Source organism: Bidens hawaiensis, unplaced genomic scaffold (genome assembly GCF_021521415.1).
Source record: "Bidens hawaiensis isolate Kalapana, Puna unplaced genomic scaffold, B.hawaiensis_p1.1 tig00030804_1, whole genome shotgun sequence".
NCBI classification, from domain to species: domain Eukaryota; kingdom Viridiplantae; phylum Streptophyta; class Magnoliopsida; order Asterales; family Asteraceae; genus Bidens; species Bidens hawaiensis.
In genome coordinates, this window is record NW_027495153.1 from 115,636 (window position 1) to 139,530 (window position 23,895).

Genomic DNA, 23,895 nt, shown 5'->3' on the forward strand with positions numbered 1-23,895 from the left:
TTAAGAGGCGTGAAGTCCATACTAGTTCAATATGCTATTATAACTTCAGTAATACGGAACCTCTATGGCTTCGGTATCATAAGGGGGTTCCAAGGTGTAACGCGCTGCTTTGCCAGCATGAAATTTTTTTATTTTGGCATATGTTATATGCTGGAAGTTGCAACGGATTTGCTTTGACATTGTTAAATGACTTGAAAATTGATGATTAGTTAGAATGAATCATCAATGGAAAATAAGTAGCAACTGATCAGTATTGGTATCAATTGATAAGCGAAGGTATAGCGATGACATTTGATCAACGACAACTAACTGTGCATCAACCACGACTCAATCTTCAGTCGCAAGTATTATCGATCAGTAGCAGCTGACTAAGTAGTGGCGACTTGGATCACTTGCTACTAGACAATCAGATTGTGCTTGTCGACTGATGTACACACCAATTTTGATTTCCACATGTCCATACCTTTCCGTGAAGAATTGAAACGATTTGCTTTGATAATTCAACCCATATATAAGATTCATTTGGTCAGATTCATATATCGAATTAATTGGAATTTTAAAAAGAAAAAACCAACTTATTGTTCTTTGATTAACCAATTGTTGACGAAAAATACTTTAATTTGAAGGTGATATCTACGCGATTTAGAAAAGCAATCCAGAATATACGTACAAAACCAACATATATCATGTTTGGTACTAGTCTAGTAATATGGGACACAAAGTTTCAATGTGTGGGATCAATTTTCTGGTCACCAATTTAATTGTGTAGTCACGATATATAGCTCGTTAGTAACCGCCAACCAAAATGTCACAAACACCTCTTGAGTCTTGACAACTGCAATTCTCAATAGGTTAAACTAATCAAATTCGGGTGTTCTCTTTGTGTTATATCCTATGTGGCCCCTAGGTGGAAGAGAGAGTGAAGAGGAGTTTGTGTTTACAATTTACAAATCAATGTTGTGAGGGAAAATGGAGAGAGAAGGAAAAAGAGGAAGGAGAAAAAGTTGGTTGGATAATGTGAAAGTGTTTTATGAAGATCCCAGTTGGAGATGCTCTAAGCATGACTAGACGTGTTGCAATTTTAGTCCGTGTCAACAGCCAAGACGTCTGATCTAGTATTATCTACTTAGATTCGAAGTCCGTGATTTATGAACCTAGTGAATTAAACATCGCAAACGCTACGTATTGGCGACACACTAATCAAATTGAAAATATTATTTTTAGTTTTCATCACAAACGTGTAGTTAAGTTAATAATAGCTACAACTTTTTACATAAAATTTATGACACATTTGTGACAAAACAGGATATAATTATTTTTTTTATTACGTTTGTCACTACTTTGTAGAAATGTCTCAAATTTGGTGTTTTTTTCCATGAGAAATGCATTGCAAACGTGCGACAATTTGCGATGCATTTTATTGCGTCACAAAGTTTGGTAGCAAGTTGATCAGTTTTCTAGTAGAGCATGATCTTCATTAATGATCAGCTTGAGAAGAAAAAACGAGCGTCAAAATAATTAAGGGTTAGTTTCATGATTATCTTAAGTTCTAGATAATCACAATAAACAAATAATTACTCTTTCCACGTGAAAGTTGAAGTTTAGTAAACTATTTCTTAATTGCTCTTAACTTGAAGATGGATAACAAGTTAATTATTTTATACTTTGTTTAATAGAGCAATTTACGTTAATTCAAATATGCACTCTTTTGTGACTTTTATAAAGCCGTGCAAAATTTGGTTTTTGGCAAATAGTAACAAAAATGGCGACCTTTACAATATTATGCCAATGGCTATGCTTAATACTACTCATGTTGTCAAGAGCCGAATGCTCAGACAAAGTTAACATTACTTTCCTCGAAAGCGTTGTCGCTAAAGGAGCTGGTACTTTATTTTGTTTTCTCATACTCTGTGATTCGTTCAGGGTCCGGTTTACCTGGTTTTGACCAAAAATATTGGGCCGAACGTTAAGTTCATTTTCGAAAAGAAAAAAAAAAGTAAACCAACCTGGTTGGTTGAGTTGGCCAAACCGGCCAGTTTTGAGTGTAAAACAATATTTTTTTCTAAAGCATATAATTTTGTATTAAACTTTTTTAAAAGATGACTATTTATAGAAATAACTTTTTATTCCTGAAAATAGAAAAAACAAATAATAAATCTTAAAGTTTCTATGTAGTTTATACGACCGGTTCCAAGTTTCAAACTGCAAACATAATAGTAAAACATGTAGTACATATTTCAAACTTTTTAAACCCACTGACTTGCTTCAGTTTCAATATATATGAACACCCCTACTCTGCATGGGTCAATGTTTGCGTACGATAATTTATATTCGTGCTTTTTGAGTTTAGCTATGTATAGTGCATGTTCTATATTTATTGCGTTGCTAAAGGCATATGTGATATGTGTGGTTCAGTTTGTTTAGACGGAAAGCATACCAGCATGATAAAGGGTTCGGCGATGGTGTTGACAAGTGGTTAATACACATACAGGTTGAGATTATTGCCTTTAATTATGTGTTTGTTCGTTGATGTCCGTATGTTACTTATAAATACTTCAATTATATATTATTGTTGTCATATCACCCTAATAATATTGAAGATATATAAAAGAGTAAACTAGGTGTTGTAAATATTATTTTGTTCTTAATTTGTAAATATAACTTAGGTGTTGTAAATATTGTATGTAATCTTTCTCTCAAATATAACTTAATTTACAATACATTAGCAACCTATAAGAGCACTAGCAACGCTGGACCTTCGTAACACCACATTAGATTCTAAAATTTTCTCAAAACCCCACTTTTTCCACAACACCAAATATTCACAAACCCCATTAAAATATTATTGAATTATATATATATATAATATGTACGTGTATATATATATATATGATCCAAGAGAGTGAGATACGGGGTCCATCTTCTCCAAGTTTGGCACAAACTTCAATCTTACATCATCCATTTTGCTTGTCGTTGGTTTGCCACTTAGATCCAGACCTCGATTCTTACGTCAAGTTGGGGATGCTCTAATATACTCTAGTCCGTTCACTATTAGGACCATAACATCCTAGTTATAAAGTACTATCACCTGATAATAAAGATCACTTGAAATTGTAATATTGTTGTTAGGGAGGAGGATGGTGCGAGTCACCCGAAAGCTGTCTTTTATTTGTGAACAAGACCAATGGAATTGGTTCATCCAAACTTATGAACAAGTTGAGGTTCTCAGGAATATATAGCAGCAAGCAAAGTTTTAATCCAGGTACATCAATCACACACACACACACACACAAAGCTCCAACCACATAATATTTGATGAAGCTAATTTGTTTTTATTTTTTTTTTCAGGCTTCTATAACTGGAATAGAGTCGTCATGAGGTACTGTGATGGAGCATCATTTACTGGAGATGTGGAAAAAGTCGACCCTGTAAGTCTATATAATTACTGGAGAGTAATTGCATAATTACTCTACTTGTATATATAATTACTCTACTTGATTCTCACGTTTAGCACGTTAATTTCATTTGTATGTTAACCTTCCCCTATATATGTATTAGTGTTGCATTTTGTAAATATTAATTAATGGTATTTCTAAATGAAACATAATTGTTTCTCATGCATTTTGTATATGTTCAGGCTACTAATCTTCACTATAGAGGTGCAAGGATTTTTAATGTTATAATGGAGGAACTGCTAGCACAAGGACTCAACAATGCATCAAGTGTATGCTCCTCTCTCTATGCATATATGTATATATAGATGTGTGTAGATGTATGTGTTCAATCTGATGATAGGAGTACACTTATGTTATGGTGGCAGGCTCTTCTAACTGGTTGTTCGTCTGGTGGGTTGGCTGCAATTTTGTATTGTGACAAGTTTCGAGCCATGTTGCCGGCAACTAGTCAAGTAAAATGTGCTCCGGATGCTGGTTATTTCGTTCATGTGTAGTATTCACTTTCTCTTAACTCATTTGCTTATAGAATTTTAGAAGGGGGCATGTTATAGCCACACCACCCTCATTTGACTTACATCATCATAGGGCTGTCCATAAAACACTAGACAGCCGTTTTGATAAAAAAAGTCAAACTTTGAAAACTATTGATCAGAATGGTTGTTTGGACAATATCGTCAAACTTTGAAAATTATAGTTATGAATGGCCGTTTGACTAATTCTCGGACGGCCGTTCTGACCATTGTTGACGGTCAAACTCTGAAGCCTTTGGGTCAAATTGACCGTCCGACTTCTATCCGGATGACTATTTGAAACAATGTCGGATTAGACGTCAGATGGTGTGTATAGCTGGCCCTTTCAAAATAACATGCCTTTTTTACTGACACGTTATCTCGGATTCACAGGAGAGACATTTCTGGAAAGTACCACTTTCAAAAGTTCTTCACCAAGACTGTTAAACTACATGTTCTCTCTCTCTCTCTCTCTCATATTATACATATAAATACATGTATGTATACATGTTATGCATATTGTTAGCTATTCCTGATAAGATAATTAACTTGATCTTGGTTGCAGAACTCAAAGATAAACTTGCCTTCCTCGTGTACTTCAAAGATGAAACCTGGCTTGGTAAGCTCCTATATACATTTGTTATTGTCTTCTAAATCAATACTATCATCTTAAGTTTGAGTAAAATGTTCACAACCATTTTAAGCTTCATAAAAGTTATAAGAATAACTTAATGCTAACAATTTCAATGCTGTTGCAGTGCTTCTACCCACAGTTTATTTTGCCAGAAATCAAGACACCGGTGTTTGTCATAAACTCGGCTTATGATTCGTACCAGGTTCATCATCTTGATCATGTGTTTTTGTCGTAAACTATGCTTGTTGACTCGTGTTAACTCCAATTCTTTGACTTTAATGCTGCATTCAGGTACAAAACATATTAGCACCCGAGAAAGCCGATAAACATGATTTATGGTCTGCATGCAAGTTGAATACAACAAACTGCACCGGGACACAACTCCTGAGACTTTACGGTTACTCTTCTATACAAACACTCGATGCATTAATGAGTTTGTATAGTACAGCCTAACATAGACATTAAGTTTCATTAATACTTGATTTTATTACTTTCAGATTTTCGGGCAGATTTCGTAAGAGCGTTGAGGTCAGGAATGGGTAGATACAAATTCAACTCCACAATGAGAGGAATGTTCATCAATTCTTGTTATTCCCACTGCCAAACAGGAACTCAGTCCAATTATCTTGGAGCTCCGGCTTCAAAGCTGGACAACAAGGTAAACATTGTAACTTTTTCCAATCCAAAAAATTATATGTCAATGTAATACTTATGTGACGTGCAGGCTATTGCGGAAGTACTCAGCGACTGGTTTTATGAAAAAAACACGACTCAATTGATCGATCATCAGTATATATTGCCTCGAAAGTGTTAATTATGTTTATGTAATTCTGTAAATAGTATTGGTCTTATGTATTTTGTGTAAAACTATGTCATTTTGTAAATATTATGCATATAGAACCATGTAATTTCTTTCAATATGTGTAATTATTTAAGGATAACTGTTTCAAGCCATATTTATATTTATTAAAAGGATAGGAAAAAGGTAAAAAATAAACCTCATTTGAAAACTTTACGGAGGGCCATTTTTTAGATCTTCACAGAATAAAGTTAATTAAAACTTGGTACATATTGTCAATGGGTGTTAACGGGTCGTGTTCACGGGTTAGCAAGCTGAACCCTGTACGAACCCAAAACCATGTAAGCACATGAAGGCCGACATGGCAAGCGTATTCAGTAGTTGACATGAACGCCACATGTTATGTATAAACTATAAATAAAAACTTCATTCATGTTTCTTTTTTAACTTTTAAATTTTAAGTTACAGAATTAAACCCAATTTTTAAAAAGATATATAAATAAATGTGTTAAATGACAACCTGTGAGCTTGCTATTTTGACCCGACCCGCTAACTAAACGTGTTCACGGGTTCGACCCGAAACCAGCATGAAACGGTTTAGCCAAAACACTAATCTGTGAATTTTGTGTTAAGTTCGCGTTCACCGGCCATAAGTGCTAATGTGTGGTTTTTTGGATAAAGGTAATATATCTAGTTGACTTTTCCTTTGCAATCTTCAGATCTGAAGATATATGTAGATTAGGTAACATATGTATTTGATATGGATCATTATGTTAGAATGTTGACTAAATGAATATAAGTCAAAAGCTATTTTGGTCAACTATTTCTCTCTCAATGATTATGATACATGAGCTGGACAACATGTTCAATAAATTACACATTCCATATACTCATTTAACTAAACCCACTTGAACTGAAATATGCAACCTTTTCTGATCATAAAAGGACATGAAAGATTTGGTTTTTGCCAATATCCAAAATGGTGACCTTCACAAGACTATGCCAATGGTTGTGTTTGATACTAATGATACTGAAAACCGAATGCTCAGACGATGTTGAAATGACTTTCATCCAAAGCGCGGTTGCTAAAGGCGCTGGTAACCTTAAATTTTCCGAACTCTATGCGCGCGTGTGTTATGTTTCTTTTTTTCTTAAAGTTTGTGTGGTGCAGTTTGTTTAGATGGAAGCCCACCTGCATACCAGTTTGATAAAGGATTTGGAGAAGGTGTTGATAAGTGGTTAATTCACATACCCGTAATTAGTCAACCTTAAATGTACATGTATGATCAATTTACATACGCGCATTAATACACAAACATTTGCATACGCGTGTGTGTATATGTTTCATAAAAAAAGAATTGTCTTCTTTAAGTAACATTTACTATAATCTTAATAATAAAGATCATTGTCGACATTCGATTGTGATTAGGGAGGAGGATGGTGTGAATCGACAAAAAGTTGTCTTTTACGGGTGAACAAAAGCAATGGAGTGGGTTCATCAAGACTTATGCAGAAGTTTAATTTCACAGGAATTTTTAGTAGTAAGCAAGAGTTTAATCCAGGTACATACAAGTGCAATATCTATCACACTAAACTCAACTTATATAATATATCTTTGTGAAAACTAAGTTATTTTTCTTTTTCAGGCTTCTATAACTGGAAAAGAGTCATCATGAGGTATTGCGATGATGCATCGTTCACCGGAGATGTTAAAAAAGTTGACCCAGTAAGTCAAACGAACAAACGTACCCAATAAAATAACATCCCCTTATTGTGAATTTTGCCAACTTTCAGGCTACTAACCTTCATTAGAGGTGCAAGGATCTTTAATGTTATTATGGATGAATTGCTAGCAAAAGGACTTAACAAAGCATCTAGTGTATGAAACTCTTTCTATGTTAATGTATATACAGATGTGTGTATGTGTATATGTATATGTTCTCTCTAATAATATGGGTAAACTTATAATGGTGGCAGGCTCTTCTTACTGGTTGTTCATCTGGTGGGTTAGCTGCGATTTTGTACTGTGACAAGTTTCGAGCCATGCTGCCAGCAAGTAGTCAAGTCAAATGTGTTCCGGATGCTGGTTATTTCGTTCATGTGTAATATTCACTTTTGTATAACTCATATGCTTATAGAAAATTTCAAGAAATATATCTTCATATAATAAATACATTATCTTTGATTCACAGGAAAGACATTTCTGGAAAGTACCACTTTGAGAAGTTCTTCACCAAGATTGTTAAACTACATGTTCTCTCACTTTACACACACTCATATTATACATACATATATGTTGGGTTCGTAGGCCTTGTTGGCCCGGTTTATTATATGAAGTCAAAAGAGGAGACGGGTGTGGGCGGTCGGGCCCAAGCCCGGCCCGGTTTAGATTTCTTGCATAATAATTTACTAACCCTAGTTCAGTCTCTATATAAACAACATTATGTACTTGTAATATTTGTCACTCAATAAAGATATACCTAGTTGCCACCCGTGGACGTATGTCAGTTTAGACCGAACCACGTTAAATCCTCGTGTTCGTTTATTGCTTTCGTGTCGTGTTCGGTTTCGTGTGTGCGTTTAATCCTAACAAGTGGTATCTAGAGCTTAGGTTCGGATCACACGAAGAACACGTCGTCTCTTACGCCGCCGCGTCACCGCTAGCAGTTGCTAGGGTTCCGCCGCCGCCGACAAGAGATTTTCTCGCCAGCAACAAAAATCGAGCAGGGTAAATACCGGCAGTTAGGCCGATATTACCAAGTGTCTCGATTGGTTTTTCTGCGTATTATTGTTTTTTGAGACCAGAAGACGTGGGGTTAAGGTTTTGGTGAGGAAGGAGACCAAATTTATTTCTTTATTTTTTTTCTTTTCTGATCGTGAATGGAGGTTTGACCAGGAGGGGTTTCTTTACAATATTTGTGCACAATACAGTTGTGCTGTGGGCTACAAATATTTGTTGGATATCAAGATCAGTTTCTTTTTATTTATTTGGCTGAGATATTTTCTTTTAGAAATTTGTCAAGAAATAAAAGCAAGAAAAAAAAAGAGGTCCAGATCCAATTTAGCAAAGGACGAGCCAAGAACAGTTGAATCAAGATCCTATATTTTGTTGAAGAACAGTCGTCAATCAGAAGAAGCGTTAAAGAAACGGATAACTAGTGCCAGCAGCGTTTGTCTGGTTTTATCGTTTCAGTTTAAAGTTTTAGTTTTCTGATTTTCAGTTCGATATTCCGCTGCGTATAAATAGGTTGATTTTTAACAGAGTTTAGTAGAACAGTTGTTAAGTTCAGGCCCGTGCCATTGTTGTGTCTGTCTCTGTTTTTATCCAGTTTTTCATTGTAGTCATTGTTATGGCAGAAGACGGAAAGGTTTCGATACAGAAGTTTGACGGACAGAAGTTCGGTTGGTGGAAGATGCAGATTGAGGCACTACTTTGTCAGAAAGACTTGGATGTAGTGTTTGAGGATGAAAAACCAGAAAAGTTGTCAGAAGCAGATTGGAAGAAGTTAGACAAGAAAGCTAGGGCTTGTATTACATTGTCGTTGTCGGAAGATGTGGCGTTTAACGTCATGAAAGAAACCACAGCCCGTGGTATGATGGACGCACTATCCAACATGTATGAGAAGCCTTCGGCAGCGAATAAGGTCTATCTTATCAGAGAGCTAGTGACAACTCGAATGAAAGAGGGTGGGTCAGTTACAACTCATATCAATAATCTTAATTCGATCTTGTCCCGCTTAGTGTCAGTTGACATTAAGTTTGATGATGAAGTTCAAGGCCTCTTGTTATTATCCTCTTTGCCCGACAGTTGGTCGCAAACAGTGACTGCAGTTTGTAGTTTGTCTACAAATATTACTTTCGATGGGATTCGAGATCTGATTCTGGGAGAAGATTCAAGACGCAGAAGTTCAGGTGAATCATCAGGCAATATGTTAGTCACAGAAGGTAGAGGTAGGGGAAAACAGCGAGGCAGTGGGAGCAGGAAGAGGAGTCAGTCTAAGACTCGTAAGGATATTGAATGTTGGGGTTGTAAAGAGAAAGGACACTTCAAGAATCAGTGTCCGAATGGTAAGAAAGAGGTGAACGTTACAGAAGACGACACAGATGACGGGGTCAGTAGTGATGAGGCTTTGGTTTGTAGTGTTGAGAGTAGCGTTGATGCTTGGGTGATGGATTCTGGTGCATCGTTTCATGCCACTCACTGTAGTGAAACGATGAAGAATCTTAAATTTGGGGATTTTGGAAAGGTTCGACTAGCGAATGATGATATTTTAGAGGTTACGGGTATGGGAGACGTTGATTTGATAACTTCAGCCGGTACTTCTTGGACTTTGAAAGACGTGAGGGTTATTCCAAGTTTGAAGAAACGTTTGATTTCAGTTGGGCAGTTGGATGACCAAGGGCACGATGTTAAGTTCGGGAATGGGCAGTGGAAAGTAGTCAAAGGGAATCTCGTGGTTGCTCGTGGCAAGAAAATGGGTTCGTTGTATATGGTCGATATGTCACCGAAAGGAGTGGATCCAGTTTTGGTGAAAGACAAAGTCCGGTTCACAGAATCTCGTGGGCAGAAGAAGGTTCGTTTTGCAAGTAACAAACCCAGAGCCAAAGTGAAGATTCAGGATGAACGAGCTAGGAAGGTTAAATCAGTTGGGGGACATCGTGACAGTGGGAGCACAGATCGTGTTTCAGTTACAGTTCCAGGTCGACAGTGGATTAAGAAAACCAGTATTCCAGCTGTAAAAGTCTCTCCAATGAATTACTTGCTGAATATGGAGAGTGTTTGTTCTCAGGTTATCTCAGGATCCGGTAGTTCGTTACAGTGGGAGCCGGTAGGGACAGAGAACGGGTCAGGGGCAGTTTCAACCATGACTGACGTGTTGGAGCTCCGGGGAGCTTCAACGGGCCTTCAGGTTAATTGATGAGAAGGCGGTGGCAACTAGAAGAAGTTTAATGTTCAGATTACAGAAGTACAATCAGGAGTGCAGACGAGAGTACTCAAGGCCTCTGAGTGGGAGATTGTTGGGTTCGTAGGCCTTGTTGGCCCGGTTTATTATATGAAGTCAAAAGAGGAGACGGGTGTGGGCGGTCGGGCCCAAGCCCGGCCCGGTTTAGATTTCTTGCATAATAATTTACTAACCCTAGTTCAGTCTCTATATAAACAACATTATGTACTTGTAATATTTGTCACTCAATAAAGATATACCTAGTTGCCACCCGTGGACGTAGGTCAGTTTAGACCGAACCACGTTAAATCCTCGTGTTCGTTTATTGCTTTCGTGTCGTGTTCGGTTTCGTGTGTGCGTTTAATCCTAACAATATATACATGCATGTTATACATATATGCATATAGTATTGCTAGTTCTGATAAGGTATTTGGATTTTGGTTGTAGAACTCGAAGATAAATTTGCCTTCCTCGTGTACTTCAAAGATGAAACCGGGCTTGGTAAGTTTAGTTTTCTTTCTTGCTACTCAATCTGCTCCAGAAGAGTAAAATTTGACTTTCAAGGTCAAACTACAAATATTTAGCTTCACAATTAATGCAGTCATCCGCCATTTGATAAAATTGGCATTCAGATTAATAAATAGTTATAACTTATAACATAACTTGATGCTCATAAATCATGATTTGAATTATTACAAGTTGACCTAGAAAGTCAAATCCTTCTTTTACTGCGACAAACTAACAATTATAATACTTTTGCAGTGCTACTACCCACAATTCATTTTACCAAAAGTCAAGACACCCGTGTTTGTCATAAACTCGGCTTACAATTCATATCAGGTTCTACATCCTCTCGTGCGTGTTTATGTGTTATTTCATGTGTGATAATGCTGACTCGGTATTCCATTCAAGATACAAAACATTTTGGCACCAGAGAAGGCAGATAAACATGATTCATGGGCAGCATGCAAGTTGAACATATCAAACTGTTCCGCTACTCAACTCAAAAGATTGGAAGGTCATCCTTATAAACAAACTATAGATGCATAATAAGTTGTACAGTATAACCTAACATTAAAAAGACTCATGTGTTACTATCACTTTCAGATTTTAGATCAGATTTTATAAAAACATTGAGGTCTGGAATGGGTAGATCCGTATTGAACTCCAAATCAAGAGGAATGTTCATCAATTCTTGTTATTCCCATTGCCAAACAGGAAATCAGATTAATTGGTTAGGAGATCCTGCTTCAGAGTTGGATAATAAGGTAACCATTGTTTCATTTAAACAAAGTCTACTTACTTGGGCTACAATAAAGATATAAACTTTTGACTTTCAAAAGTAAAACTAGTATCCTAATAGACTTGATATGAATGCAGGCAATTGCAGAGGTGGTTAGTGACTGGTTCATGAAAGAAACACGACTCAGTTGGTTGATCGCCAACATACATTGCCTCAACAGTGCTGATTTCTTCATATTCTTAAGTTTTTAAACAAATGGTTTATGGAAAATAATGTTATCTTACTTAGAACTATGTAATTCATCAAATAATACGCATACAGAACACGTATTTGCTCTAAGCCTCTCGGTAACATATCAATTCAAAACTAATAATGTGACAAGTAACGTAAGAAAACAAAAAATTAAAGATCCGTTGTAGATGTATATAGCTTTGAATGCCTTAAAATGAAAACCAAGATTAAAACGCCAAATTTCATGAGCGCATTTAATATAACCAAAGTACCCGACTCTCGGTTTCAAGGAATGATGTATGTTTTAAGATATGAAGCAACTTTGTATGATCCTAAAATGTAAGTCCCTATTAAAGTATGTTCCGCGCTTTTTTCCTTTTCAACAAGTATCATCAATCCACTATTTTTGGTAACGAGGTTGCGTTTCCCGAGAAAATGTGACCAATCAGTGGTAACTCAGATGCCTGAGAATGCCGGCCCGCTTGTTGTTTTTCACGATACATTGCCCAAGTGACTAGATAAAGCCCCGAGATGATCAAGAATCCTCCCGCAATGCTGTTTGCAAAACAAATAGTTGGAATGCATGTATAAATGAATCAAACCAGCCAAAAGAATACAAACGGGGCATGTTCATGCTTGTTCGTTTAACTTTAACCGAACAAACGATCGAACGCGAACAATTAAACGAACAAAGTTTCTTGTTTGTGTTGTTCGTTAACAAAATGAGTGTCTTCGTTTGTTAATACTTAATAGTATAAACGAACGGTTCACAAACGTAAACGGACACAGACAAATGAACATAGATGAAAGAGTATAACTTAGCAAAACTAAAAGGAAACGACGTTGGACCTAAAAAAATAAAAACAAATAAAAATGGACTAAATTACAATCGGTGATATTTTAATTTCAAAATGTTTTGACCAAACTATAATGGGCCTAAAACAATTTAATGAAATTATATAAAGTTATAAACAAGCATACATGAACAAACAAATACAAATTTAAATCAACGAACTAAACGAACGATCGCGTACATAAATGAACAAACCAGACAAGTGCTCATGTTCGTCTAAATAAATGAACAAAAAGTGAAAAACATGTGTTCATTTCATTTGTTTATTAAATAAATGCATATAAACGAACTTCCAGTCGAACGATTCACAAACGGTCCACTGCGTGTTCAATTTGTTTACATGCCACTATTAATGGATCAATTTGGGTATTTTGCATCTCTAACAGGTCAAGCATATAAAATAACAATACTAGCTTAAAAAATAAACTGGTCAACTTTAAAATTCGGCCAATGTGTTGTAAAAAAACCTCATAAATCTTTTAACTTTTAAAGTTGGTTTAATAATGAAATGATATAAATTCTTATAAACATATCTCAAAAACTACCCATTTTAGCCCGTTAATATATAAGTGGACTCATATACTCGATGAACAAAAAGAAAAGATGGGAACAAACCTTCCCAAATATATCGGGCTTCCGAGGAAGAGTCTCGACAGAAAAGCAGATGCAGCAGGTTGAAGTGGATTATAAAGTGCAACCAACGCAGGTCCAAGAATTTTGTTTGACCAAGTTAAAAGTCCATAATTTAAAGCAGATGCAATTGTTCCCTGATAACGAACAAACAATAAATCAAGTTTACAATCTGACAACTTGCAACCTTGACAAAATGGAAATAAAGAATAATACTTACAGCATAAAGTACCGCCCAAAACTCGGATTCGGTTAAACTCCAATCTGTTGACTCGTTGTTCATGAAAAACGCTGTCGATACTAAAAAAATAACACCAAAAAGATAGGAATATGCTGTAACTGATAAACTTGCAGGATACCTAGCCAATACAGGAGCCTGGATAGATTAATAAGAAAAAAGTCAAACTTCAAATTCATTAAAAAATGAAAAGTCAACCAAAATGAGACTAATTACCTGAATAGCTAGAAAGGCTGCCATGCACATGCAGTTCCCTAATAAGCATAAGACACCAAGGTGCCAGGTGTCAACCCCAAGACCAATAAAAAAAGACAATAACCATCCAGCTGGCTCGGGTTGGCCCTGTGCGCTAATTTCATTACGTAAAGAAAGGTCATTTTCGGAATAACCGAATACAACAGGCCCACGAAACATGACCATGAAGATGGCACCACAAACACAAACAAATGTACCTCCAACTTTCACCTGACCTTCAGTTTTGTGCAAATTCACGGTTTCTGTACTGCAGGTAAAACCACTTCATATGGGCTTGAAGCAATATATATGTATATATAGACATTACATTAAAAATAAAAAAATATGAAAATAAACTGACCCCATAATTGTAGCAAATATAAATGTAAATACAGGAATTGAAGGCTGTACAGCTGCAGCATATGTTGGAGTCGTGTAGCCAAGACCAAAAAGAAATAATAATTGGTTCCCAAATATCCTATTCAAGGTTAAAAGATCCAGTATTTGCATGAGAAACATAATAATTCATTAATAATAATAATAATAATTGTAGTTTTAAAGATGTAATCTTACCCAGTTAACCCAAGAAAGAAGAATGAAAAGAGGAATCGTCTTGTTATAGGCGGTCTGGTTCTCCTACAAAACAATACATAACTACCTTAACTTAAAGTTTTTTCAGATTTGCATTTAATAAATCCATGTTCATTACAAGTAAATGATAACTAGGATGTTTGTCGAAGTATAAACAGGTGCACTGCTTAAAATTATTAATTTAAAAGTTGAAACACAGCTAAAAACAACAAATGCATATTTCAATTGAGTCCAAAGATTAATCTCCTCATTACCTACTAATCATATCAAATTATCACAATACTATTCATTTTCAAACTAAGCTACACCTATAACAAATTATCAATGACATGTGAGTGAAATCAATGACAGAAGTTTCAAATCAAGCATCAATTTCTAACCATTGCAACTCTAAATTTTCAACTGCTAAAAGGATCTACACCAATAAGATTGTCCGCAACGCTACAACCCATCGTTCCCACATGCAGGCCCCGTCAAGATGTCACATCACTTTTTTACTCATTCTTAAACAAACACATTTGTACCTACAGCACTGCCATACTCATCCTTCCCACATGCAACCTACTTTTTAAACATTTAATTTATTGACAAAAACACAACCAAGAATATAAATAAACGACAGGCAGCTGCGGATGGAACAGCCGTCACCACGTATGGCTTCGCAGACCGTCTAACACAACAAATGTATATTTCATTTAGTTCATAGATTAATCTCCTCATTACCTTCTAATCATATCACAAAACTATTCATTTTCAAATTAAGCTATAACAATGGCATCTGCAACTGGAATCAATAAAAGTAATTTCAAATCAAACATCAACTTCTAGTCCTATAAACGCACCAAACGTTCATTAACTGTTCGGCAGGAAGGCCATCTATTTAATAAACGAACGAACATGAACACATGTTTTCTTCGCTCATTTATGTTCATGAACGTCCATTTATGTTTGTTCATTTACGTTCATAAAGTGTTCGATCATACATTGATCCTACATTCATGTTCGTGTTCGGTATCGTTAAATGATCGAACTTCGAACTATCACATCTCCTAATTTTCAACTACCAAAAATATCTATTACAAGTCCATAGATTGTAAATTATAAAACAACAATATGTTTAAACATTAAACAACCTTTCGCGAAAATAAGCGATGGGAGCGAGAATCAACAGCGCAAGGACGTCACGATACACACAGAACACAAGACGACTAACACCAAAATTCAAAGCTACTTTCGTAATCACATGAGATCCTCCGGCGAAAAGCTGCACCATTGTCATCGCTAAATGTGCTCGCCGTGGTTCTCCGCCGGCAAACGCCATCACCATTGAAATGATATATGTGTATGTATGTATGTATGTATATGTGTTATATATATATATATAAAGAAACACGAATGAATGGTTAACTAATGAGAGGAATCAACGAAATTGGGAAGGAAATGATGTGAATTGAATGAATATGAATATTAGTGAAACCCTAAACCCCAATTCCAAATGATTCATTAACGCCAACGCCATCAACAACTAGTCAATAGACTTAACGCGTTTTCTACGTTAACCTCTGCGAAGGGTTAACCTGGTGAGTTTGTAAGGTTATACAAGTTCAGGGGCTATGTTGTAAAATGTAGGGACCGAAAACAATTGTGAGGCCATGGTTATAACTTATAAGGCCGTGTATTGTGGGTTAACTGAAAGAGGCTAGTTAAAGCTTTAACTAACTAACTCATCATTTAACAAGCATGTTATGGTTTAACCAGGTATGTATAAAAAGAATTGTAATTGGTTGAGATAGGGTGGACCATAACATTTTGAGTCATCTTGGGTGTTAAGGGGATGTCTGGAAGATAAAATGGGTTTTTGACGCACTATCTTTACATTTTAATTTTGTAGTTTGGCGGTGAATTAGCGGATGACGTGGTTGTTGGTGTCACCCATACCGCCTCCACAATACAAAGCCTAATAAGCTATTTGGAATCGGTGTGATTAAATTTTGAATCAACGAGGTTAAAGATATACTTTTCATTATGATCTTGAATATACACTTACGAAGTGATGGTGGCTTCATCCTCCATCGTAAATGATTTTGTATTCTAGTGAGTGTGATATTTTTTTTTTGAATTTTCATCTTCCCCTCGATGGGCTTTCAACTTCTGGGTTGCAATGGACTCCCCACTAGCCCACTAAATTATAAAATTTGTGAAAGTAGTTTATACTATTATATATTTTGTATTTTTTTTAAATTATAATTTTCGTCAAAAAAAATGTTAATTATATAATATTATATGTAAAAGTAGTAAATGGTTTAAATTTAATAAGAAACTACATTAAAGTAAAAAAAAATTTTAAAAATATGACATTGTGTAGTCAGTTGTGAACGTCAAAATGCAATTTTGACTTCAGACTTTATTAGATTATTGTAGTTATGTTCTTTAACCTTTTTAAAACTGGTACAAAAAATATGGTACATCATCATTCATTTAATAAAGGTAAATAGTTTTGATTTACCTGACTTTGTAATTGTCTTTTATATCATTTTGAAATAGTTCTTATATTCTTACTTTTGATCTTATAACGCATACATTTAGCATACAATCGTGGCCCCTTGATTGTGCTTATGGAGGCTCGATTTACTTGCTAGCCCCGGGTTAAAAGATAATTAAGGTGACAGTAGATTAAAGACGTGAGTTGATCCGTTTAAATTTATTTTAATCCGTGTTTATTTTTATTGGGGATTAGTAAACCCTATATGTGTATAGTTAATTTTTTACTTTAATTCCTCATGAGAATGAGAGGTTGAACAATAAAATATATCATGGTCGCAGCCCATAGATATAGATCGTCCTAGACTGAACCACGTAAAAACTCATGTTCTTTACTTTTTTACAACTTGTATTTGTGTGTGTTTGCAACCCAACCTAACACCATTCTCTTTGATAACCATTCTCCCTTCTCATAAATGTGAAAAACACAAACAAATCGAAAGCACACGTCCCTCTTTATATCACACACGTTGAAACATACATGTACATTCAAGATTTTTGAATTAGATCAGCTTTGGTTCGGTAGTTGCGATTAGCTGGTTGATATGGGTTATGAAAAAGGATTATGTGCTTAATTGTGGATTGAGATCTTTAACTTTGTATATCTTTTATTGTGGTTATTAATTAAAAGGGTGATGATGAGTTAATTATATACAACTAGTTTGAGGCCCGTGTATTACACGGGAAATTGTTGAAAATTTTAAACTTTGACCACTAAGTGAAATACATTCAACAAATTGATTATATATTGTTAATACAATTACAATTAAATTAAAATTACATAAATTACATAACTAAAATTACACAAATATGTTACAAATAGGTAAAAACTTTCTTTTACACTACATTTGTGATTGTATTAGCAGGTATACATTGTTTATAAAAAATTAAAATATTTATTGCATGTCTGCTTGTAACTATTAATAAAGTAACATATATATAGGCCTTCTTATAACTCTTGATATAACCATATATAGTTGTCCGTGTGACAAAAAAAGGTTCTCTAAGTACATAACAGCTCTAGATAAATGATAATATATATCCATGATACTAATAAAAAAAATATTCATACACATAAAATATCATAGCTTTGAATCAATTAATATGATGTCATCTGAGAATATCTGCTCATGTTTATAAAAAAAACATGATTATCTCAAAAACCATATACCTGAACTTTAATTGATGATATAATCATCCTTAGAATGTTTACAATTTGAAATTGATTGATCATGATAAATTTGTTGTTATTAATACTGTATAACAAATTTTTAATTAACTATATATTTTACAATTAAAAATTGTATAATCAAACAAATAAAAACCGAAAATTTAAATATAATAAAATGATTTGTTTGTTTCATATGAATGTAATTGCCAGGAAAATGAAAAATACATACTAACATTAAAACTATGTTCAAATAATAGTGATTATTCTGAGTTAGAATAATATTAGAAGATTTAAAGTTGCATAAAGTGAGTGTAGTGATTCTTATATATAATGGTTGAAAGTGGGGTGTCACCTTTACCCGTAACATGAAACCCAACTCGAGAAAACCCGTACCTAAACCCAAACTAACCCAACCCGAGAAACTCGAACTCAAGAAAATACTAACCAGAACCTGAACCGAAGTAATTCAGGTTGGTTCTTGGGTCCGAATTCTAGGTTTCGGGTTAACCTGAAAACTTTTAGTTTTAAAATCATTTGTATTTTTAGGTATTAAAGGCTAAGCCTTAGCCGCTGACGTTATCAGGATTTTGTCCAAGTTGATTGTTCTCATTCCACATATCATGAATTGATGTTTATTGTTTATTATTTTGAATATAAACTATAATAAACACTAATCGTCTCTTGTCAGTCCATATGGAGAATACTTATTATATGTAGTAATGAATTTAGTTGGAATAAACATATAATTTTAATGTCATATATTGAAATAACTTAAAAGATAAGGACCATATATGAAAATTAGTTGAGAAAAAGGTGAGTAGGGCTATGATATTAACAAGTGGAAAAAGTGGTAGGCTTTTATTAGAATAGATAGATATAAACCTAGTAAGACAAACAATAAAAACAGTTGAAAACGATGTACACTATAAACTTCTATCATGCTTAAATCGCATCCCATGTAAAATAAAAGATATCATTAAAGTTTGTACAATTATAAAAATAGTTTCAAGTACAATCAAGGGAGGAATTATGATTAAGGTAGTGTTAGTGGTTAATAAAAGTTATTGCTCCAATGACTCATAAATTGACACACATGTTGGAATGCTCCATGAATATGTTCCAAGTAATATAAAGATGTCATAGCTAGACAATGGTGTCATGTCATTTCTCAATGATCATTGAGCACATCATTTATTTCACAAAAAGGATGGATCATAAACATATATCTTCTCAAAGTGATATTGTGATCTCATTTGTTCCATTTCAGTCACATTTCTTCATGATCATGGAATCAAAGATATAGAAGAAAGCCTATAGAACTATTACAAAGTAATCAAACCTCTACAGAAAGAATATGGAAGGATATGAGAGCATATATTTCAAATAGTTGGTTTAATGGTATTTCTTTTATGAGAGAAATAGTGTGAAAAGACACCCACACATGTTTATGTGAATGAACAGAGTGAGATTTTTGTGATGGTATTGTGGCTCTTAGAGAGGGTGGGTCTGGGGTTAGATACTTGTCCATGTAGACTCATTTTTGAGTCTTATTATTAGTTTGAGTATAATGGGGCGACAAATGAAGGGATTTGGGACGATTTTGGGCCACAACCCCCCCCCCCTCCCCCCATCACAAGGCGAGGGGGGGGGGGGGCATGAACTTGTCGCGGTGAACGTTTGGAAGAATTAAATTAGATCAATAGCAAGCCTTGGTGGCGGATTTTAGGCTACAACACCCCCTCCCCATTTTTTGGCACTCAACTACACATAGCCTTAGCCTATGTGTTGTGGACTAACTGGAGATTCCTAGATGAAGTGTCACATTAATGTCACGTATGCTGAAAGTCATTAACGAACCAGCCCAACCCTTCAACTTCAAGTATTTTAAGAAATTGTAATTATTTTTGTAAAAAAGGTGTATTAGTCTTTATTAATTTCAAGTATCATCTTTTGGTCGTTTTTGGTCCCAACTAACGAATTGGCTGCTAACGGTCCCAGCTTTAAACGTATTTGTTCTCAACGGTCCGCGACTAACAGAATTCTAACGGCGCTAGTTGCAGGTAGCCAGAAAAAAGTTATTGGCCCGAAAACTCACATTTTTTCAGGAAAACTCAACATTTTTGTCATAAACATATATGTAACTTTGGATCGGACCTTTAGTAATTTTTTCTAATAAAAGCCCAACTATTGGTTGGTGGTGGTGCCGGTGTTGGTGGGGTTCAGGTTGAGTTTTCTGGCAAAAAATGTGATTTTTCCGGCCAAAAACGTTTTTTTGGCGACAAAGTAACGACATTAGAATTATGTTAGTCGCGAACCCTTAAGAACAAATATGTTCAAAGATGGAACCATCAGCAGCCAATTTGTTAGTTTGGACCGACAGCGACCAAAAGAAGATAGTTGAGCTTAATAAAAATCAATATACCTTAAAGAATTATATATATCGTGAAGAGAAATATAATTTTACTAAGGACATTTGCTCTACCGATACCAAAGTATCGGATAAGGCTTTGTCTTTTCATGGATGAAGACTCAAGTCCTGTCGTCATAAAAAACGTGTAATTTAAAAGTAGAGTTTGATTTTTTTTTTTCTGTAAGAAGAGAAAGATAATTAAAAAATTTAGAATTTAGAATTTAAATTCTTAAGAGAAATGTATCAACGGTAAAAATTAATTATTTGAGGGATAATGTTGTTTTTTTATTTTGTTTTTGTTTTTTAACGAAAGATGAAAATAAAATATACACATGTTCTAACCAAAATTAGCCAAAACCACAAACAATCACATCACAAGAAGAGGGGTTTTAAGACACTTGACCCAACCAAAGTTCGCTTTAAGGTTCCTATTCACATACCAAATGAAGTGAATAGATGACAATTAATTCAAATAATTCACCAATCCTTGTCGAGCGAGGTTAAAAGAGACATGTTCCTAAACTCCAAATCACCCACCACGTGATCAATAGTTTCCACATGAGAGGAACATAAAGGACATAAGATATTGGAAATATCAAATCCTTTTCTGCTAAGGTTTGATCGAGTAGGAAGACGATTCAAAAGCGCTTACCAACTCATAGTATTAACTTCCGGACAAACTTGTTCCGTCGAGTAACCTGATCACCAACAGGAAGAAAGTCACGATCATCAAAAATTTTGATCTCGGGTTTGAATCTCACACCTTAAAAAGAAAACGTAATATATGACTATGATTAAGTACCCAATTAACTCGGTCACAATGGCCAATTGATCCTCGGCCGGCCATGAAAACATTGCTACTACTATATATATGACTATGATTAAGTACCATGATTTGATAACTAGTTACATCGATTTTTTCATGTCTTCCTATTATTGGTCACTTATACAATTACTTTTGTGAGACATTATTATTGGCGGATGAGTGGACTCTCTTTCAAATGTAAAGCTCACTCATATATTAAAAGTTCTATAATTCTATGGGTCATTTGAGTCAACTAATTCCATGATCACTACATAAATACATATGGTGTTGACATATATACTTCCTTACACACTTTAACATTTTAATCCTCATGACTATTTTGGAAATTCTCATATGATATGTTACATATGTAGATCTCACCCTGTCATGTTTTCTTGCATTCCATCCTGACATAATAAGTTTATTTTTAGGTTAAAATGTGTAAACAATTGATTAAATTAAATTCACATGCTTATTTATATATTCAATTTCATCACTTGGTTGGTTATTTTCAAATTCAAATATTTGATAATACCTGTCAAATTCAGAATTCTTATAATATGATCTTTGATTTAGTGTGTTTCTTCATTCAATAATACACAAATTTCTATTAAAAGTTGCTCTATATTACTTTTGTGCTTTCAATTTGCGTCATATTGCAACCACATCATTTGTTTACATTGAGGTGTGCAAAACTCGATTTAAAAAAACGAAACCACAAACGGGAACCAGGCTAGCTGTAAGAGACCGAGGCCAGTTCTGTAGATTATCATTCTACGGTCTATCTTAGTCCAAAACCAGACTTTTTTCCTATAAGTTTGACGAAATGTCATCATTTAAATAAAAAATTAAGTTTATATTATGTATGGTAGTCATGACTTTTTGGGAGAGACACGGATACCTATGCGATATATGTATTTCAAAAAAATATTATATGTATGCCTTAAGACCAAGTTCTAAACCAACACCGGATCAACATCAAATGGTATTCATGGTATTCTAATAGTTTCATATATTTGATTGATTTCATTCCATCCTGGTTTAATCCATTGGGTATGGTTAACTTGGAGCATTTGCATTAATTCCAAATAAAATTATACCTGGCCTATGCATGTAACAAAACACAAGCCGTCCTTTTTCACCTTTTCCTTTAAAATTTCTTTTGTTAGCTCCTATAGTCCTATGGATGGCATTAGTGCAAGGTGTACGAGATATCAATAATAATATTGCATCTTTAGATTTATTTAACACCTTTTGGGATACACTTCATGTGATTGATACCACCTAGAACGCATGCATATCATAAATTCAAAATAAAATCTTGAAACAATCTCCAAATGATTTCACTTTATGAGGTTACATATTTCATATCTTAATGAAGAACTCATATAAGTTTACCTTTTTTTTAATGACTAAATTTTAACTCTAAGGGAATTAAACCAATGACTTCATATTATACGTCCTAACCACCTTACCATCCCCATCAAAGTGCAAATAGCTCATATACGTTTACGTAGAGCATCATTTCAGAACACTAAACTTTTATAAAAGCACGTCCTTTAAAAAAATTAACCAATTATTTTTATTATTTTATTAATAGCCCATCGTTTATTTGTTCTTTTTCACTTCTTACGTGTATATGTGTATGTTTTGTACATAAGGTTCATCAATCCAATTTGTTTATATAATCTTTTGATTTTGAATCATTACCAACACATGTGTATTTTAGTATATTACATTCACATGTATACGTTGCATTACCTATGCATGCGTAAATTATACACGTAGACGAATCATCATACTGAATAAGCATACTAATTTGTTTGGATTTGTTTGGATTTTTTTGCTGATTTAGGTGGGTTGAAGAAAAAAAAAGTGCTTTTAGGTAATGGACTAGAATTTAATTGCTTTTAGGTAATTATCCATCTGAGATGACAGATTACATGTACACGCAAGCATGCTTTCCACATGTGTCTCCAAGTCGGATGCCATGTCAACGGGTAATACACGTGGAATCCTCTATCTGAGATAGATGATTACATAAACTCATTTTACCAACATTTACCATATGGAATCTCCTGAAATCCTCTATCTCAAATAGAGGATTGTCACACAAGGAATATATGCTAATAACTCTCGTGAATGAATTGTATTCAACCTTCATAATCAGTAAATGTCATATTTGTACCATAAAGATGTATTCAGCTTTCTCGTAAATAAAACCCTTTTTTATGAGTGAATTATCTGAATTGAACTTTTAAAATGTAACCCTAAGAATCCTCCATCTTTACATTTATAGATATGATTATAACTCTTCTTCACACAATCTTAATACAATATTAATTAACTTTTAATGTTAACGAATATGTTACATTTACGTATAGTTAATTAGGGGCTGAGATAAAATAACAATAGATTTATAAATCCTTCACTTCATTTTTTAATATAATACATTACATTAAAAACAATAAAATGCAAAGCACATAAAAATCCTCAAACAATAATTTACTTTATTGTTTTTAATGTAATGTAATGTATTATATTAAAAATGAAGTGAAGGATTTATAAAATCTATTGTTATTTTATCTTAGCCCCTAACTAACTATAC

General features: G+C 34.4%; 2 protein-coding genes and 1 pseudogene across 2 annotated transcripts; 2 read left to right on the top strand and 1 right to left on the bottom strand.

Annotated features, from left to right (window-relative positions):
* The first annotated feature begins 969 nt into the window (after positions 1–969).
* On the top strand, positions 970–5,412 carry LOC143581092 (pectin acetylesterase 7-like; annotated as a pseudogene).
* A 1,291-nt stretch (positions 5,413–6,703) lies between these two features.
* LOC143581094 (pectin acetylesterase 7-like) lies at positions 6,704–11,637 on the top strand. Its single transcript, XM_077063957.1, has 4 exons — positions 6,704–7,499; positions 7,590–7,650; positions 10,788–10,841; positions 11,103–11,637. The coding sequence occupies exons 1-4, from the start codon at positions 7,441–7,443 to the stop codon at positions 11,223–11,225; spliced, it is 297 nt and encodes a 98-aa protein (XP_076920072.1). The 5' UTR covers positions 6,704–7,440; the 3' UTR covers positions 11,226–11,637.
* Positions 11,638–11,948: 311 nt separating this feature from the next.
* LOC143581084 (WAT1-related protein At4g19185-like) lies at positions 11,949–15,921 on the bottom strand. Its single transcript, XM_077063950.1, has 7 exons — positions 15,494–15,921; positions 14,343–14,405; positions 14,131–14,247; positions 13,752–14,037; positions 13,518–13,673; positions 13,283–13,434; positions 11,949–12,369 (listed from the first exon to the last, which is right to left on the bottom strand). The coding sequence occupies exons 1-7, from the start codon at positions 15,685–15,687 to the stop codon at positions 12,207–12,209; spliced, it is 1,131 nt and encodes a 376-aa protein (XP_076920065.1). The 5' UTR covers positions 15,688–15,921; the 3' UTR covers positions 11,949–12,206.
* Positions 15,922–23,895: the final 7,974 nt, after the last annotated feature.

What these genes read in the sequence shown, in the direction of transcription:
- LOC143581084 (XM_077063950.1), bottom strand. Translation starts at nt 15,687, where the DNA reads ATGGTGATGGCGTTTGCCGGCGGAGAACCACGGCGAGCACATTTAGCG. An exon ending in TTCTTTCTTGGGTTAACTGG is followed by an intron (nt 14,248 to 14,342) that starts GTAAGATTACAT and finishes AACCTTGAATAG; the next exon opens with GATATTTGGGAACCAATTAT. An exon ending in TTTGGGCGGTACTTTATGCT is followed by an intron (nt 13,435 to 13,517) that starts GTAAGTATTATT and finishes GTTCGTTATCAG; the next exon opens with GGAACAATTGCATCTGCTTT.
- LOC143581094 (XM_077063957.1), top strand. Translation starts at nt 7,441, where the DNA reads ATGCTGCCAGCAAGTAGTCAAGTCAAATGTGTTCCGGATGCTGGTTAT. An exon ending in CCAAGATTGTTAAACTACAT is followed by an intron (nt 7,651 to 10,787) that starts GTTCTCTCACTT and finishes TTTTGGTTGTAG; the next exon opens with AACTCGAAGATAAATTTGCC. An exon ending in CAAAGATGAAACCGGGCTTG is followed by an intron (nt 10,842 to 11,102) that starts GTAAGTTTAGTT and finishes ATACTTTTGCAG; the next exon opens with TGCTACTACCCACAATTCAT.